We start from the raw sequence: 19,103 nt of genomic DNA, 5'->3' as shown, positions 1-19,103 counted from the left end.
GGCGCACACTTGTAATCTCAGCATTTGGGAGGCTGAGATAGGAGGATTGCAGTTCACGGACAGCCTCAGCTACTTAGTGAGGCCCTTTGCAACTCGGTGAGACCCTGTTTCAAAATAAAGGAGGAAAGAAAGGACCCAATAGATGAACAAACCGTGGTGCATCTATACAGTGGGCTTGGTTAGCAATAAAAACTTTGATAACTACACCAGTTTGGATGTACCTACACCAATTTGAATGGATCTCAAAGACTTGCAGCGTAAAATAGCCAGTCTCCAAGGCCGTATACTGTATGATTCCACTTTATTACTTTTCAAAAAGATGGAACCAGTAGTAGAAAACTGGCCAGTGTTGTCAGGAGAAGTGGTTACGGGTGGGGCTTTTATAGCAATAGCACAGGGAAGGCTATTGGAGTGGCACAGCCGTTCTGTATCCTGATTGTACCCTCAGTTGCACAAATCTACACAAGTGTTAAAATTTATAGAACTATATACCAAAATACTATGTGGGAATGTAAAAGATGAAACACAGGTTTTAATGGGGCCTATAATGAGCTTGCCATGAGGATTACCTATAAAGCCCTTACTACCTGGCACACAGTAAACAGTCAATAAAATGTTTAACTCTTGTTATTATCAGTGTTTCAAGTTTATGAGATTTTATCCTCTTTAAAACTTAATTAAATACAGCAGAAAGTCAAACATTCACACAGGACGCTCACTGACAGGGAGAAGCTTGGTGATGTGTGGTGTGTGCACCTGCCAGGAGGCAGTTTGTGTTAGTAGAGGGAGCAGGGTCAGGCCGGGCGAGGCCGCCTGTGGGGCCCGACCTGGCCGGGCTCCTTGGGGCCAGCGCCTGGCCCCCTGACGCGCGCGTGTGCTGTGCTGCTTCTCTGATTTGGCAGTTTGCTGGGATGGAGTCAGGCTACGCTTGCTTCTGCGGGAACAATCTCGATTACTGGAAGTACGGCGAGGCGGCCAGCACCGAGTGCAACAGCGTCTGCTTTGGGGACCACACCCAGCCCTGTGGCGGAGACGGCAGGATCATCCTCTTCGACAGTGAGTGTGCCCTTGGACCAGTCCTGCTCCTTCCTTCCTTGTCAGCACTTAGGAAATGCCGACCAGACAACCCTGGGAAGATACAGCCCTGAATGTGTAGGCTGAGCCCCGCCCTGAGGGCGGGCAGAGCTCAGCAAGTGGCCGCCCAGGTGGCTTGGGGCTCTGAGCAAGCGCGGGCCTGTGGTGAACTCCTAGACAGCCCAGAAAAGTTGGCCTTTCTAATTTCACGTTATTGCCAGGGCTCTCACTGCCCAAGAGCCACGGCACCCTGAAGATGGGGGTGTGGGTGTGGATGCGGGTGTGTGAGGATGAGTGTGGGGGTTCGCTACCTGTTTTCTGCTTTAAACAGAATGTAGTGTTGGTTAAAATGGAGAGTGGGATGTGGAGAAGCCAGACCTCTCTACAGCACTGGTGCAAGCCGGGCGTGGTGGCGCACGCTTGTAATCCCCGCGCTTGGGAGGCTGAGACAGGAGGATGGCGCAGGTTCAAAGCCAGCCTCGGCTACTTAGTGAAGCTCTCAGCAACTTAGTGAGACCCTGTTTCCAAATAAAGAATAATAAATAGGGCTAGGGGTATAACTCAGAGAGGTAGGATGCCTCTGGGTTCTAGCACTGAAAAAAAAAAAGGTAAAAAAATAAAAGGGCTAGTGGTGTTACTCAGTGGTAGAACACCCCTGGGTTCAATCCTTTCCCATCCTCAGGCACAGACAGGACGTGACACTGGGCTGTCGGGGTGAGGCCTGTCTAGCATTCCTGCCTACGCCTCTTCTCCCCGACAGCCACATCAGCCACGGTTTGCAGTGGATCTTAGGAAAGAGAGTTTCCCGCTCTTCCCCGGGGTGACAGACCTCTGGTTTGCAGAATCCTAAGCCCAGGAGAACTCATGATTCCAGGTGTTGGTGCCTTTAGCTTCTGCCCTTGCCTGGTTACTTGGCAGGAAGGAGTCTCCTACACATCTCCCGTGGCCCTGTGAAGCCAAAAGGGTTGTTTCCCCGCCCCGGCAGCCAAAGGCTGTACAGGAAGCAGGCACGGTCTGGTGCTTGTCGCTCCGCGGCGCCTGTCACCTCCTGTGCACCTGTGTCGCTGAGCGGAGGCCCTGGCCTGCTGCCAGCGCTCAGTGGAGGCCTGTGCAGAATAGCTCCCAGGGACTGCAGACCCGTCATGTCGGCTCCAGGAACATCCCCAGAGAGGAGCCCACACGCAGCCCGCTGGGGCTCCTGAGGTGCAGCTGCTTTCTTCCTCCTGGGACCTCTGGAGGTCACTTCTTTCTCCCACACTCAGTCATAGATGAATCCGTCTACATAAGAATTAAAGTCCTTGATATCTTCAGACCTCAGTCTCTGAGTTCTGAGCTTTTTTTTTTTTTTTTCATTACTAGGATGAAAAAAAGATTTAATTTTTTTTCTCTTTTTTTCTTCTTCCTTTTTTTTCTTTCTGGTACTGGGGATTGAACCCAGTGGCATTCTACCTCTGTATTATATCCCCAGCCCTATTTTTATTATTTTACTTTGAAACAGGGTCTTTCTGGTTGATGAGAGTCTCACTACTTGCTGAAGCTGACCTCAAACCGGTAGTCCTCCTGTCTCAGCCACCCAAGTACCGGTATTACAGGTGTGCACCACCATGCCTGGCCAAAACCAGCTTTATGAATCCTGGCTTTAAGCTGTGCGTGGTAGTGCACACTTATAACCCCAATACTTGAGAGGCCAAGGCAGGAGGATCGCAGGTTTGCAGTCAGCCTCGGCAACAGACTTTGAGACCCTGTTTCAAAGTAAAATAATAAAATAGGACTGAGGCTGTAGCTCAGAGATAAAATCCCCCTGGGTTTCATCCCCAGTACCAAATAACTAAATAAATCCCAGCTTTATAGCTGAGTGCACACTTGTAATCCCAGTACTTGGGAAACAGAGATAGGAGGATCGAAGGCTTGAGGTAAGTACAACGTAACTCGGTAAGACCCTGATGCAAAATTTTAAAAAATAATAATAATTTAAGGGTTGGGGGCACAGTTTAGTGGCAGAACACCTCTAGCTTCAATCCTCAGTACCACACACACAAAAATTATAGCCGTATGTTTCCTCCCAAGGCCTTGTTTACATATTACCACATAAAATAGGAAGTGGGCTAGACATGATGGCACATGTCTGTCATCCTAGTACTTGGGAGGGTGAGACAGGAGGATTGCAGGCTCACGGCAGGCCTCGGCAATTTATTGAGACTCTGTTTCAAAATAAAAACTAAGCTGGGCATGGTGATATACACTTGTAACCCCAGTACTTGAGAGGCTGAGATAGGAGGGTCGCAGTTTGAGGATAACCTCAGCAAGTAGTGAGACTCTCATCAATCTAGCGAGACCCTGTTTCCAAATAAAAATAAAATAGGGCTGGGGGTGTAGCTCAGAGATAAAATGCCCCTGGGTTCCATCCCCGGTACCACATATACACACATTTATACACACATCCATCCATACATACATACAGGAAGTTGTCATATCCCCTTCCTGGAGCTGTCAGTCACAGAGTCCAGAGAATTCACGTGTGCCCAGCACACAGGAATGAGTCCTGTCTTTCCCCTGAGTGGAAAGTCATTTCTTGCCGCAGTTTCCCCCTTGAAACACAAGTGTGGACTCCTCACATGAGCAATGCCCTTCAAAGACATGGGCCCTCCGAGCAGCTGCAAAGCCCGCCTCAGCTCCTCCAGAGCCTGCCCTGCCAGGAGACCCGAGTGCGGCCCTGTCTTCAAGTCATCAGCGTGGACGCTGCAGCCTGGCAGTGAAGTGTGGGTCGCATGGCCTGCCGGTTCCTGCCCAGACTCTGGCTCCAGCCCAGCCCCAGCTGAGGCCCCCGGCTGTGCATAATCCTAAAGTCTCCTGGGCAGAAACAAAAGGTTTCCAGGCCATTTGTTGAGCGGTTTAAATGATCCCTTTTGTGATTTGATCCTGAAACCTGAGATAAGGTTTTGTGGATAATATCCCAAGTGGGGTCACGTTCCCCAGGAAGAGTCCAGCCCTGGACTCAGGCCTGCCGTCTGCTCCTCTTCTGCAGCTCTCGTGGGCGCCTGCGGCGGAAACTATTCAGCCATGACGTCCGTGGTCTACTCCCCCGACTTCCCCGACACCTACGCCACGGGCCGGGTCTGCTACTGGACCATTCGGGTTCCCGGAGCCTCCCACATCCACTTCAGCTTCACCCTGTTTGACATCAGGGATTCCGCAGACATGGTGGAGCTGCTGGACGGCTACACTCACCGCGTGCTGGCCCGCTTCAGCGGGAGGAACCGCCCGCCTCTGTCCTTCAACGTCTCTCTGGATTTCGTCATTTTGTACTTCTTTTCTGATCGCATCAATCAGGCCCAGGGATTCGCTGTCTTATACCAAGGTAGGACAGTCTTGCCTCCTGGGCCTGGCCAGGCGCCTGGCTTCCCTCCGCGGTGGCTTTCTAACCCGAGTGGTGCTGGCTGGGTGGACTTGGCCCCGCGCGGTGGCTCCCCGCCTCCCGCTTCCCACTGCCATGCCTCCTTTCTGCTGTGTCTGTAGTGCTCATTAGTTTTTAGGGAGAGCTGAAAGAACAGATGAAAGAAAGATCTGAGATGGGCAGGATGGGAAATCCTCGAGGCCACTGGCTGCATCGTCCCGTCTCTCCAAGACCTGGCCAGTCCCAAAGACTGACTGGCCGTCTTCAGACCCTCCCAAACTGGAGCTGCACCCTGTGACCCACTACTGGGAACACGTGTGTGCCAGGCATGACTCCGCCAGCACCCAAGACAGACGGCATCGAGGCTAGTCCTCGTCCTCAGTGGCAGAGCCGCAGGAGATGGGGGAAGAGGCCTCCCCTGCAGGTGGGACAGACTGAGGAGGTCGGATTGGGTCTATAGATAGGGAGGAAGAAGACCTTCGGGAAGAGGGAGAAACAGCTGCAAAGGACGGGTAGAAAAACTAGAAAGCAGGTTCTGAATCGGTGAAGAGGCCAGGCACCTGCCACCCACACCCACACCCACCGCCCGACAGGCCCAGCGGACGGGATCATCCCAGAGCTGAACAGAGGAAGGGCCTCCTCTTGACATCCCGCCTCTCCTGCGCGTGGCACTCCTGGTGTCCATGGGTTTCCCCAGTTAATCCCTTTTGATCTTCCAGCTGTCAAGGAAGAACTGCCGCAGGAGAGGTCCACTGTCAACCAGTCGCTGGCCGAGGTGATCACAGAGCAGGCCAACCTCAGCGTCAGCGCCGCCCGCTCCTCCAAAGTTCTCTACGTCATCACCACCAGCCCCAGCCATCCGCCCCAGACCGTCCCAGGTAGCAATTCCTGGACACCATCGGTAGGGGCTGGCAGCCACAGAGTTGAAGGTAGCACTCTCTGCAGCTGCAGAAACAAAAGCGCTCTTGGGTGTCTCATTGGCAGGTTGGGTACCGCCTCTGTGACCTGCAGTTTGTCCTGGCCTTTAAGGAAACTGTTCTCATTCACTTGAGAGAAAAGGGTTGCTTCCAAAGATCCGGCCTTCTGAATATCGTGATTACTCAGCTAATCCAGTGTTCCATTATACAAAGATAATCACTTTTTTTTTTTTTTTTTTTGGTGGTACTGGGGTTCCTCGAAGCCCTTCTACCTCCGGGCTACACTCCCAGACCTATTTTTTTTTTATATATTTTTATTTGGAAACAGGGTCTCTTAAGCCAGCTCCCACAGCTGACTTCGAACCTGTGCGATCCTCCTGTCTCCGCCTCCCAAGCACGGGGATTACAAGCGTGCGCCGCCACGCCCGGCAAAAGATAATTACTTTAAGATCATCTTTCTAGCACCCCTGGTTGTAACTCCCTAATTCATTGACATTTGCAAGAAATGAATTCAGCCAGGCGTGGCGGTGCTTGTCTGCAATCCCAATACTTGGGAGACTGAGACAGGAGGATTGCGGATTCAAGAACAGCTTCAGCAACTTAGAAAAACTCTCAGCAACCTAGCAAAACCTCATTTCAAAACAAAAGTTAAAAAAAAAAAAAAAGGCTGAGAGCCATGAATGGTGTCGCACACTTGTAATCCCAGCATTTGGGAGGCTGAGACCTGAGGATTGGGGTTTGCAGACAGCCTCAGCTACTTAGTGAGATGCTGTTTCAAACTAAAGAATAAAAAATAGGGCTGACGCTGGGTGTGGTGGCACACGCTTGTAATCCCCGCGCTTGAGAGGCTAAGACAGGAGGATCACGCTGGTTCGGAGCCAGCCTCGCTGGCATAAGAGACCCTGTTTCCACATAAAAAAAGTAAAAAATAGGTCTGGGAGTGTAGCCCATGGGAGTGTATCCCGGAGGTAGAAGGGCTTCCAGGAACCCCAGTACCACCAAAAAAAAAAAAAAAAAATGGCTGGGAATGTAGCTCAGAGGTAGAATGCCCCTGGGTTCCATCCCCAGTTCTGGAAGAAAAAAAAAAGTAACGATGTGAGCTATTAAGGCTCAGAGCCAAGCATGGTGGCGCACGCTTGTAATCCCCATGCTTGGGAGGCTGAGACAGGAGGATCACACAGGTTCGAAGCCAGCCTGAGCTACTGAGTGAGGCTCTCAGCAACTTAGTGAGACCCTATTTCCAAATAAAATATAAAATAGGTCTGGGAGTGTAGCCCGGAGGTAGAAAGACGCTAGGTGCCACCCCCAGTACCACCAAAGGAAAAAAAAGAAAAGGCTCAGAGGACAGAGAGTGGCCAATGAGCTTCTGTGACTGAGTTGCTAACTTGGTGTGGTGTGTACTTCCCTGGTCCGTGTGTGTGTGTGTGTGTGTGTGTGTGTGTGTGTGTGTACCTGGGGATGGAACCCAGGGGTATTCTATCACTGAGCTACACCCCCAGCCCTATTTTGTATTCTTTTTATTTTGAGTTCAAAGGGTCTCACTAAGTAGCTGAGGCTGTCTGTGAACCGTGATCCTCCTGTCTCAGCTCCCGAATGCTGGGATTACAAGCGTGCGCCACCACACCCAGTTTGGTCCCTTTTTTCTTTTTTTCCTTTTTCTTTCTTTCTTTCTTTCTTTCTTTCTTTTTTTTTTTTTTTTTTTTTTTTGCCATAGAGGTGGCACCTGTATCAGCTGATAGAGCTGAGATGATCAGCTGTGACTCAGCCTAGAAGTTTCTGTTGTTTGTTTGGTTGGGTTTTTTTGTTGTTGTTTTTGTGGTACTGCAGGGGTGGAACCCAGGGACTTTCTACCTCCGAGCTATCCTCCCAGCCCTATTTTATATTTTATTTGTAAACAGGGTCTCACTAAGTTGCTGAGAACCTCACTAAGTAGCTGAGGCTGGCTTCGAACCTGTGCGATCCTCCTGTCTCAGCCTCCCAAGTGCGGGGATTACAAGCCTGCGCCACCACACCTGGCTTTGTTTGTTTGTGTGTGTGTGTGGTACTGGGGGTGGAACCCAGAGGCTTTCTACCTGTGGGCTATACTCCCAGCCCTATTTTATATTTTATTTGGAAACAGGGTCTCACTAAGTTGCTGAGAGCCTCACTAAGCAGCTGAGGCTGGCTTCGAACCCGTGCGGTCCTCCTGTCTCAGCCTCCCAAGCGTGGGGATTACAAGGGTGCGCCACCACGCCCGGCTCAGCCTAGAAATTTCCACACTGCTCCCCTGCCCCCGACAGTCAGGGAGGAGGGGCTCTGCAGCACTTGTCCTGCAGCGCGGCTGTGGGTCCCAGTAGGATGGTGCAGGTCACGTGGCTCCCTGCTGAGATGGGAACTCCCAAGGCCCCAAGACATTCTGCGCCTCACTGGTGCCACGGTGGTCACAGTGGTGGAGACAGAACATCCCCCCGACTCTGAGTCCAGTGCACTTTGGATCGTGCTAGACAGAGACGCGAGGGAGGAGACAGGAGAGCCAGGCCGTCCGCGGCTCTGACACTGCCCGCTGGCCACCCCCACTTGGAGCTCCGTGGCCAGGCCTGCACTCAGAGCCGCGGCCTCCTGTGAAAACCAGAGCACAAACTGTCTCTTCCCTTACAGGATGGACTGTGTACGGCCTGGCTACCCTCCTCATTCTCACGGTCACAGCCATCGTGGCCAAGGTGCTCCTGCATGTCACATTCAAGTGAGTATGGGGTCCGGGAGGGGCTCACGGCTCCTGCTTCTGCGCTTTGTGTCACCGTAGGATCAGAACTGAGATTCCAGGGCTGCGTGCAGGACACACCATGAGGTGTAGACACTTCTCCTCCACGGAGGGAAGTGTGCAGCTGGACAAATCTCACTAAGGCCGAGGCTTTGACAGTGCTCCCGTGCTCAAAGGAAATGCTTACAGGGGAGACTGAGGTAGTCCTGGCATCAAAAGCAACAATTTCTGTTTTTCCCTTAGAGAGATTTTTATGCAACACTAAAGATTCTTGGGAAGCCGGGCGTGGTGGCGCACGCTTGTCATCCCAGCATCTGGGAGGCTGAGACAGGAGGATGGCGGTTCACAAACAACCTCAGCTACTGCTTAGTGAGGGCCTTTGCGACTCAGTGAGACCCTGTTTCAAAATAAAGAATAAAAAATAGGGCTGGGGGTGTAGCTCAGAGATAAAATGCCCCTGGGTTCCATCCCCAGTACCAAAAAAAAAAAAAAAAAAAGATTCTTGGGAAATATCATGCCTACTTCTTGTTAACTTCTAAAAATTGGAGCCGGGCGTGGTGGCACACGCTTGTAAGCCAAGCATTTGGGAGGTTGAGACAGGAGGATCATGGTTCATGGACAACCTCAGCTACTTAGGCCCTTTGGAACTTAGTGAGACCCTGTTTCAAAATAAAGAATAAAAAATAGGGCTAGGTGTGTAGCTCGGAGGTAAAATGCCACTGGGTTCCATCCCCAGTACCACACACACACAAAAAAAGTCCTTCAGATACATAGAAGGCCATTAGGTCTTTCCCAAAACCTTGCTGTACCATGGGCATACCGTCATCGGGTGCTTTGTTCTTTTGTGTGTGTGTGTGTGCAGTATTGGGAATAGAACCCAGGGGCATTAAACCTCTAAGCTACACCCCTAGCCCTATTTTTTTATTCTTTATTTTGACACAGGGTCTCACTAAATTGCAGAGGACCTCACTAAGTAGCTGAGGCTGGCCACGAACCTGCAATCCTTTTGTCTCAGTCTCCCAAGTATTGGGATTACAAGTGTGCGGCACCACGCCTGGCTTGAGTGCTTTGTTCTGATCTGCTTGAAAACATAGGTTCTCCTTGTTTGACAGATCCCATCATGTGCCTGCTCCAGGGGGCCTTCGGGATTGCCATCAGCCAGGGGCGTCAGGGGAGATATGGAGCATTTTTTACAAGCCTTCTACTTCAATTTCCATCTTTAAGAAGAAGCTCAAGGGTCAGAGTCAACAAGATGACCGCAATCCCCTTGTGAGTGACTGAACCCCGACCGTGCCTGGACATGAGGGCCGTCTCGAGCTCAGGGCTGCTGGGTGGACCTCCCCTGTGGTCCTCTGAGCGACTCTCCCCTGCCTCTCCCTCTGCCTGGGCCTCTTGGAGGCCCTCCTGCGGCCTGGGAAGGGCTGCCGAGCTGCAGGGTGGGCACAGCCCCCACTGCTCATGCTTCACCAGCTGCACTGAGGAAAGAGACTCATGGCCCAGGGCCTGGCCCTGACAGAGGTGGTCACTGCCGACACTGGCTCAGGTACATTCTAGACGACTGTCGGGTGGTGGGTAGAGTTAGTATCTGTTGAGTTTTTCTCAGTTCTCTATTTTGTTCATACACAGATCAGTTTTCCCTGGTCTTTAGAGTTTGGAACAGAGTCAGACTAGAAGAATTCTCAGGTTTTCTTGAAGACTGGCCTAGTCCTGTGTACAAGTGTGGACTCCTGGGCATTAGCACCCCAAAGTGTAAAGAGGGTGGCGCTCTCTGCTGCCCCGGAGCCCTGCTCTCCAGGTGCTAGAACAGGAGGGCCCAGGAAGGGGGTCTTATGATCCCATTCATGTCAAACTCAATGCCTTAGCCAGGCATGGTGGTGCGTGCCTGTAATCTCAGTGTTTGGGAGGCTGAGAGAGGTTTTGCAGGTTTGAGGACAGCTTCAGCAATGGAGCAAGACCTGTTTCAAAATTAAAAAAAAAAAGAGGTTGGGGTGTAGCTCAGAGGAGAACCCCCCCCCCCCGAGTTCAACCCCCATCACCAAAAAGAAAAAAGATACCTTCCATACAGGCTCTTTTCTAGAGGTTTCCTTCCATGGCTTCTGCTGAGCAGGCTGGAGGAGTGGCCTGGGAGGAGCCCACGGTCCCCTGGAGGCGCTCACAGGCTCACGGGTGCCTGGAATTGGATTTATCTGGCCCGGCCCCAGCAGCTCATGGCCCTGCAGAGCCTGGCCAGGCCGTTTTCTCTGCATCCTCAGCTGGCTCTCAGTTCAGAACAGGGAGTGTAAGCCTGGGGTGCAGCTGGGGTGCGCCGTGCCTCCCATGGCACACGCCGGACGGCCGTGGACTCTGCGCTTCTTGGTGGGGCTGGGAGCGATGCCGCGGAAGCCAAAGGTTCTTGTCCCCAGCACACCTGCTCTGTCCTTCACAGGGAAGTGACTGCTGAGGCTTGCATGAGAAGGGAAGGCTTGAGAGCCGGAGCCCCAGATAGGCCAGAAGCCGAGTGCCCCAGCTGCAGCGGCGCTGGCTGAGAGGAGGTGCCACCTCCACTGTAGGGGCCCCACCACCCAGAAGCAGGCTCTGTGGACAGCCGCCGAGGACAGCGGCCTCCACACCTGGCTTCCACACCCCTCCTTGGCATAGCACTCTGTCCCCAGCCCCCAACCACTGCCTGCTGCTGCCTGCCCTGGGGTACTGGCCACCCCAGCGGGAGGACGGATGGTTGGATGGGGCCATCTGGGAAGTGTCCATGAGGAGAGGAGAGGCCCAGCCACACAGGTCCAGGGAGATGTTCAGAGCCCAGGGCAGAGGGTGTCGGGGGAGTGGGACGGTATCCACGTCTCTTGCCTGTGAGGCCACCCTGCTGCCCTCTCTCACCCGGGAGCAGCTGTCACAGGCCCCGGGTGTGGAGACAGGCCTGTCATGCACAGGGACCACTGGGAACAGACGGACCCCATGTCTCCTTCAAGCCATTCATGGCTTTTGTGGGATCCGCTCTCAACATGGCGGCAGGTGTGTGTGGTGCCGAGGGTGCTGTGTGGAGCACAGAGGGAGTGTGGAAACCAGGAAGGGCCGCCTAGCCAGGGCCAACTGTTTGGCTGCCCCTGGCCTCCAGCCTTGGGCCTCCTGCGGGCCCGCCTGCCCTGGGGCCAGGCCTGGCCAGCGTGCATCTGAGCTGAGCTATGGCAGCCCTTCTTAGAGGCCCCAGGGAAAGCAGGTGGTGCCCCAAACCCTCCTCAGGACGGTATGGGGGGAGGAGGCCAGCCTCCATCACACCCGGCTGTGGCCCTAAGACCTGCCAGCAGCACACGCCGAGGGCCTTGACAGCCAAACAGACACCCCAGTAGAGAGACAGGTGCACTTCCAGGAGCTCCCACAGAAGCCACTCTTGGGCCTTAGAATGCTGCCAGAGGGGAAGGCTGGAGGTGACTGGGAAGGGGGCCTAAAGAACATAAATGGCTACACATAAAGGACGGAGAGGGAGGGGAGCCTCTCCCACGGACAGCGGACCTGCGCCCCTCCCTAGCCCTGACACGTCTGGTGCCCAGGCCACCTTCTCACATGCACCCACAGAGGGCCCTCAGCAGCCCAGCCAGGCACCCCAGGCTGCTGCGCCCAGCCTCTGGCCTGAGAAGGCCCAAGTAGGCCCCAGAGCCCTGCGCCCTTCCCCGCTGGCCGGGCCACTCGCGGGAAGGGGCGAGGACAGCCTGAGGCCTCTGCATGAGCCGGGTGACCTGGTGCTCAGACTTCTCAAGTGTGGGCAGCCAGCAGTCTCCAGTCTCCAGAGCCCAAGCACCTGCACGCACACAGTCCCAGCCCTCAGGTCGAACCTGGGGCTGCCCACACCCCACTGGCAACCTGCGCAGGAGTCTGCCTGACCCATCCACGCTCGGCGGCTGGTCAGACACCAGCAGGGCACATGGTAAGCCGTCGCAGCCCGCAGGGCACCGCACACTTCATCTCCACAGAGCACTTAGCGGTGGACACTCGGAAGCCGCCCTCGTCGGCTGGCCGGGCAGCCCCCACTCGGCGCCGGGCAGGGCCTTCTCGGTTCCGGTCTCCTGTGCGGTGTTGGATGTCTTGTTACTACGGTGGGAATTTGTACCTGTCAGTTGTTTCTCTGGTGTCTATTTACCTTCCTCACTGTCTACCTCCTGGCCGGGTCAGCTCAGCTGTCCTGGCGTGGGGTGTTTCCAAGCTTTCGGGCTCCTTCCTCTGCCTGCAGACCCCCAGCACCTCCGCACAGGCTCCCCTCTCCCTCTCCCCAGGCAGAATGGGCAGGACAGTCAGGGCCTGCAGTCCAGGTGAGAAGGGAGGGCGGAGGCCCTGCACCTGCCCGGGGCTCCCGGGGCTCCAGCACCCAGCCCTTCCCACAGCCAACCTCGCCTTCCAGCAGGGATCTTGACTTTGGATGACAAGGCTTTATTTGTAAATATGCTCTTAATATGCAACTTTGAGAATAAAATAGGAACATCATGTATTTTAAATATAAAATGAAGTGTGACGCACTGTATACAATTTAATATATATTTTTAGGATTTGTTATTTAAGAAAATGGAATGTAATGGTACTTAACTTTTACAAAAGAGAAAAATGTTATTTTTACTGTCTGGAGAAAATAAATATTCTCATTGTTGTAGAAACCATGGTGTGCTCTAGGCTACTTTTTTATGAGTTATTGAGTTACTTTTTTATATATTCCTCTAGAGACTGGCATGATAGGAAGGTGTCCTACATTTTTTTTATACCCAGCCCTATTTTTTTTATTTCTTTATTTGGAAACAGGGTCTCAGGTTTCTGAGAGCCTTCCTATGTTGCAGAGGCTGGCTTTGAACCTGCTATCCCCCCTCCCATCTCAGTCTTCCAGGTACTAGAATTGCAGGTGTGCACCACCACACCCGGCCTTCAAGTTGTTGAAGTGGTCCTTGAACCTGTGATCTTCCTGTCTGAACCTGGGATCACAGATGTGCACTGCCACTGTGACGCCCGGTTCCTACTTGGGGTTCTCAACTCTTCTCCCACCAGTTCTCGCCCCTAGCCTCCTTTCTCCTGGTAGCGTCCCTGGATTTCCTCTGGCCTCGCCACGGCTCTGATCAGTTGCTCTTCAGCTGGAAGGGTCAGCGCCGCACCGAGGGGCCAGGGGATGGTCAAAGGAGTGCAGGGCTCCATCAGAGAGATCCAGGCTTGACCTGGCCTCCAGCCCGCAGTGCCCTTCTCAGCCTCAGCTTCCCCACCTGGAAGAGGTCATCTGTACCTCAGGAGACTGGGGAGACCAGGCGAGGAAATGTCTCCCAAGTGGAGCTTTACTTGTCTCTCAGAGCACCCTGTCTCTCCCCCCACCCTGAGCTCGGGACCCTACGGCCTCGCCCCCGAAGTAGCTAGGAATAAACGAGGTGTGGTAGACGCCTGTAACCCCAGCATTTGGGAGGTTCAGACAGGAGGATCACAGGTTCGTGGCCAGCATGCAGTAATTTAGCAGGATCCCGTTTCAAAATGAAAAAAAGAAGGGGTAGAGATAACAACTCGATGGCAGACTGCCTGGGTTCAATACCCAGTACCACACAAAACAGTAGGCAGGTCTAGAGCCCCATCACCACATCTAGTTCAATACTTCTGTTGTTTTTTGTGGTACTAGGGATTGAACCCAGGGGCATCGTATTTCTGGATTACACCCCAGCCCTGTTTTATTTTTTATTATTTTTATTTTATTTATTTATTTACTTATTGTTGCGGATCTGGGGATGGAACCCAGAGGCATTTGACCTCCAAGCTATACCCCCCTGCCCAATTTTTTATTCTTTTATTTTGAAACAGGGTCTCACTGAGTTGCGGAGGGCCTCACCAAGTAGCTGAGGCTGTCCACAAACAGCAATCCTCCAAGTCTCAGCCTCCCAAATGGCGTGCTGACTCACTTACTTTTATTTATTTATTATTTATTTATTTATTTATTTATGGTGGTACTGGGGTTCCTGGAAGCCCCTCTACCTCCGGGCTACACTCCCAGACCTATTTTATACTTTGAAACAGGGTCTCTTACGCCAGCGCGGCTGGCTTCGAAACTGCGTGATCCTCCTTTCTCTGCCTCCCAAGCGCGGGGATTACAAGCGTGTGCCACCACGCCCGGCCTTACTTTTTATTTTGAAACAGGGTCTTGCTAAGGCTGGCCTCGAACGTGTGGCCCTCCTGTCTCAACCTCCCAAGTACGGGGATCACCGGCGTGCAGATTCCTTCCCATTTAGCACTACTGACGGAGCCCAGATCCCTGCCTCCATGAGCTCGGGCCAGCAGGGGTGAACAAGAGGCCGCTGAAGGGTTCAGCACAGGAGCGCCGTGAGGTTCCCAGGTTAGAAGAGTTTCTCCATGCACATGGAAAACCAGGCTGGAGCGGGTAGGAGCAGGGCCAGGAGACCCATCGGGAGTCTTCAAGATACACAGGTTCAGCCAAGGGACACCAGAGAGGGAAGGCGGCACCCCCACAGGCCAGCCCAGCCCACACTTAGGACCCTGGATGAGGAACCCACGTGCCAGCGGGCAAGCTCAGGACCTGCCTTTGTGGTGCTTTGGTTGCATACCTGCGTATGCTTTCATATGGCTGTTCCTTTTGTTCTAGAGCAGAGCTGGGGCTAAGAGCAAAGCGTCGTCTAGGATGCTGCTCAGACTTTCTGACCGGGCGTGGGGGGAGAAGAGGGGTCACTCCGAGATAAGGAACGCCGGGCCTCAGGTGTGAGAGAAAACCTAATGCACCCCATCTGCGCAAAGTCCAGTGACGTCCATGGGCCGTGGAGGGCGAGCTGCCCAAGCTTGGACTGCCCGAGACCTGCGTGAGGGTCTGCCCAGGAGAGCAGCTGATGGAGACCCTTGTGTGTGTGTTGTTAGGGCGATCCCCACAAGCTGGTGGGGACAGGCGAGAGGGCCAGGCGCAGCAGGAGAAGAGCCTCCCAGGAGCCCCGGACCTGCAGTGCAGCAGCTTCTGACCTGACCAGTTCGGAGCAAATAGACCACTGGTCCTGAGTCCTAATTCCAACTTCTCTGGAGCTGATTTAGCCCATTTCATTTCTCAGGTCCAGCCGGATTTGCTAGGGTTAAGGTTCTTGGAGAAAAGGAGGCATGGGCCAGTGTAACAAAAGAATCCCAAGCTGGGCACAGTGGTGCACACCTTTATTTTTTGTTTGTTTGTTTGTCTTGTTTTGTTTTTTGTTTTTGTTCTTGGTGGTACTGGGGGTGGAACCCAGAGGCTTTCTACCTCCAGGCTATATTTGGAAGGGTCTCACTGAGTTGCAGAGAGCCTCACTAAGTAGCTGAGGCTGGCTTTGAACCTGCGCGATCCTCCTGTCTCAGCCTCCCAAGCGCGGGGATTACAAGCGCGCGCCACCACGCCCGGCTCGACACCTTTAATCCCAATACATGGGAGGCTGAGACAGGAGGATCGTAGGTTCAAGGCCCACCTCAGCAACTTTGCAAGAACCTCTGCAACTTAGTGAGATCCTGTTTCAAACAAAAAAATAAAATAGGGTTTGGATTGTGGCTTAGAGGTAGAACGCCTCTGGGTTCAATCCCTAGTACCAAAAAATAAAAATAAAAATAAAAAGAAGCATCCCCATCTCATAAAGATCTGTTTCTCAGAGTGTGGTGCCTGGGGAACCCTTGTGCCTGATCAGAATTCTGGTAAGGTTCCAGACCTTCCACATCAGACCCTGGAGGCTTCCCTGTGGTCCTAGTGCTCACGAACCCCACCATCACTTTGATTTGCTGGAGAAACCTGGCCGCGGAACTGGGTGTGGTGGCGCACGCTTGTAATCCCAACATTCAGGAGGCTGAGACAGGTGGATCGCAGTACGTGGACAGCCTTCAGCTTCTTAATGAGGCCCTCTGCAACTCAGTGAGACCCTGTTTCAAAAGAAAGAATAAAAAATAGCTCAGAGGGTGTAGCTCAGAGGTCGAATGCCCCTGGGTTCTATCCCCAGACCCGCAAAAACAAAAAAAACAACAAAAAAAAACCTGGCTGCAGTCACCTCTTGTGCAGTGAATGGTCCCCACACTGAAGCTGAGTAAGGCTCCCATCGCCACCTCCTTCACCCACAGAGGTGTGTTGGACACTCGTGTGCAAAGACTGTCTCAGCCAGTGATGCAACACGGGGCCGAGATGCACGGTGGGGAGGTGTGGGAGCCATGTGCCTGTGCTCCAGAGGCCTCCTAAATCTGGGCCTCGCCCTGACCATCGTCCTCCCCACCCACTCCCGCCCCAGCCAGACACAGCTGCCGCCCTCCCAGCGTGACAGCACCTTTGCAGGCCAGATCTCTGCACTTCCCCTCTCTGTCCTCCCATGAAGGAAAATATTTTTAATGGCAGGAAATGACTGGCAGAAAACAAACGGTGGCCTCGCTGGTGAATCCCAGACAGACTGGGCAGGGACAGAAATAACACCGCAGGGCGTCCTGCTGAAAGAGCCCTTTCTGGGCTGGGCATGGTGGCATACCCCAGTAATCCCAGTACTGGGGAGGCTAAAACAGGAGGGTCTGGTTCAAGCCCAGCCTCAGCAACACTGTTCCAAAATAAAAGATTGAATAGAAGCTGGGCATGGTGGCGCACGCTTGTAATCCCAGCACTTGGGAGGCTGAGACGGGAGAATCGCGGTTCGCGAACAGCCTCAGCTTCTTAGGCCCTTTATAACTCAGTGAGCCCCTGTTTCAAAATAAAGAATAAAAAATAGGGCTGGGGGTGTAGCTCAGAGGTAGAATGCCCCTGGGTTCCGTCCCTAGTACCAAAAAAAACAAAAAACAAAACACACACACACACACGAATAGAGCCAGGTGTGGTGGCGCACACTTGCAATCCCAGTACTTAGGAGGCAGAGATGGGTTCGTGGCCAACTTCAGTTACTTAGTGAGGCCCTCCAGAACTTAGTGAGACCCTGTTTCCAAATAAAATATAAAAAAGGGCTGGGAGTATATCCCGGAGGTAGAAAGTCCCTGGGTTCCACCCCCAGGACCACAAAAAATAATAATAATACTAAAATAAAATAAGAAAAAATAGGGCTGAGGGTGTAGCTCGGAGGTAGAATGCCCCTGGATTCCATCACCAGTATCACAAAAAAATTAATTAATTAATTAATTAAAATAGGACTGAGGGTGTTAGCTCAGAGGTAAAATGCTCCTAGATTCAATCTCCAGTGCAAAAACAGAAAGAAAGAAAAAAAGAAAAGTAACTCTTTGAATCATGGGACAGTGTGGTCTGGAAAAGAGCCCTGGAGCCTCCGAGTGGACGTCAGGGGCCGCTGACCTTGACCTCGCATGCCAACAGCCCTCCTCCTGTCCCCCTCCCCGGCCAGCACCAGGGCAGTTTCAGCTTCATCTTCGGTCTGGCAACAAAGGCTCTTCTTCCTGGCAGAGGAAAGGGGCTGGACAAAGGTGACCTTGTCTCCCCGCTCGCTCGGGAACCGCGTGACCATCGCTTCTCCCCACTGGGCCGTCGGTGCGTGAAACTGCAGACGGTCTCTGGGCGGCAGAGAACTGGGAAGCTTTTATTCCTCTGGGGTGGGGCTGGGTCCCCACGGGGGTTGTTTTTGCTCAGCTGAAAGGGACATTTGGGGATAGAATTGTTCAACCTCAGGAAGCGGCAGCGTTTGCCCATGGCTGGCAATCTTCATTCCTGGGAGCCACTCGGCCCCCACTGAGTGGGTCTGCGCCTGGCAACTGGGGCAGGCGGTGGCCGGCTGGGCTGGACGTGGGCCAGTCTGTGTCCGGGAGGCTGTCTCCAGGACAGCCCGGCGGCGGGGACGCCCGCGGTGGTGGTTGCCAGGCTCTGGAATGGACCCCTTAGCTCTGGGTGGCTGGGCTGGGAAGCCCGGGCTCTTCAGGGGGACCAAGAGCCAAGCTTGAGGTCCTCGCCCCTCGGGTCTGACAGCATGCGGCCTTTCGCCATCATAAACCCACAGGTTCCATTTATTTCACGATTCAGAGAGTCCACTGTTGCCCCTGAGGCCACCAAACTGATACCAGTGCAATTGGGCGCCGGCTGCTCTGTGTCATCATCGTGAGCGGAGGTTGGTTTGCTTGCCTGGGCCAAGGGGGCCAAAGACAGCGGCCAGGAGCGCACAGGGGGTCAAACCTCACATTCAGCCAACTGGGGGCAGCTTGCGGACCTACGGCGCTAAGAAAAGCAGTTGACTCTAAGTAGCAGTAGTAATGGCTCCCGTTTCTGCAGCGCCTGCGTGTCAGACGTGGTGCCACTGGACAGACACTACTGAATCCATCTGGGTGACATCCCAACAGAGCCGGGCATGGAGGGCGCGCTTGTCAGCCCAGTGCTTGGGAGGCTGCGATGGGAGGATCACAGCCAGCCTCAGCTGCTTAGTGAGGTCGTCCACAACTTAGTGAAGCCCTGTTTAGACATTTAAAAAGAATAAAATAGGGCCGGGGATGTAGCTAAGAGGTAGAACGCCCCTGAGTTGCGTCCCTAATCACACACGCACACAAGCCGGGCGTGGTGGTGCATGCTTGTAATCCCAGTAGTTTGTTTTAAAATAAAGAATAAAAAATAGCCGGGCATGGTGGTGCACACTTGTAATCCCAGCATTCAGGAGGCTGAGACCAGATGATGGCCAGTTCACAGACAGCCTCAGCTACTTTCTGAGACTCTGTTTCAAAAATAAAAAATAAGCCGGGCGTGGTGGCGCACGCTTGTAATCCCCGCGCTTGGGAGGCTGAGACAGGAGGATCGCGCAGGTTCGAAGCCAGCCTCAGCTATTCAACGAGGCTCTCCGCAACTTAGTGAGACCCTGTTTCCAAATAAAATATAAAATGGGTCTGGGAGTATAGCCCAGAGGTAGAAAGCCTCTGGGTTCCACCTCCAGTACCACCAAAAAAAAATAAAAATAAAAATAAAAAATAAATAAAAAATAGGGCAGGGGGTATAACAAAGAGGTCGAATGCCTTGAGTTCCATCCCCATACCCACACACAAAAAAAAGAGGCTAAGAACTAAA

General features: G+C 53.2%; 1 protein-coding gene across 2 annotated transcripts in view; it reads left to right on the top strand.

The window, feature by feature from the left end:
• The window catches only part of KREMEN1 (kringle containing transmembrane protein 1), a gene marked incomplete at both ends in the record, with an annotated part of 65,011 nt that extends 55,605 nt beyond the window's left edge, over positions 1 to 9,406 (top strand). The window contains 5 exons of one of the 2 annotated variants that reach the window (XM_080717739.1): positions 903 to 1,056; positions 4,100 to 4,432; positions 5,188 to 5,346; positions 8,023 to 8,107; positions 9,238 to 9,406. In XM_080717739.1, coding sequence (XP_080573865.1) covers positions 903 to 1,056; positions 4,100 to 4,432; positions 5,188 to 5,346; positions 8,023 to 8,107; positions 9,238 to 9,406 — 900 coding nt within the window. Of the gene's footprint in view, positions 1 to 902; positions 1,057 to 4,099; positions 4,433 to 5,187; positions 5,398 to 8,022; positions 8,108 to 9,237 lie in introns of both variants that reach the window. The other variant, XM_080717738.1, reaches the window with a different exon arrangement.
• Between the last annotated feature and the right edge of the window lie 9,697 nt (positions 9,407 to 19,103).

This window comes from Muscardinus avellanarius (genome assembly GCF_963383645.1).
Source record: "Muscardinus avellanarius genome assembly, chromosome: 21".
Taxonomy (NCBI): Eukaryota; Metazoa; Chordata; class Mammalia; order Rodentia; family Gliridae; genus Muscardinus; species Muscardinus avellanarius.
The sequence above is the reverse complement of the archived record's forward strand: the minus strand, read 5'-3'. Positions and strand labels throughout refer to the sequence as shown.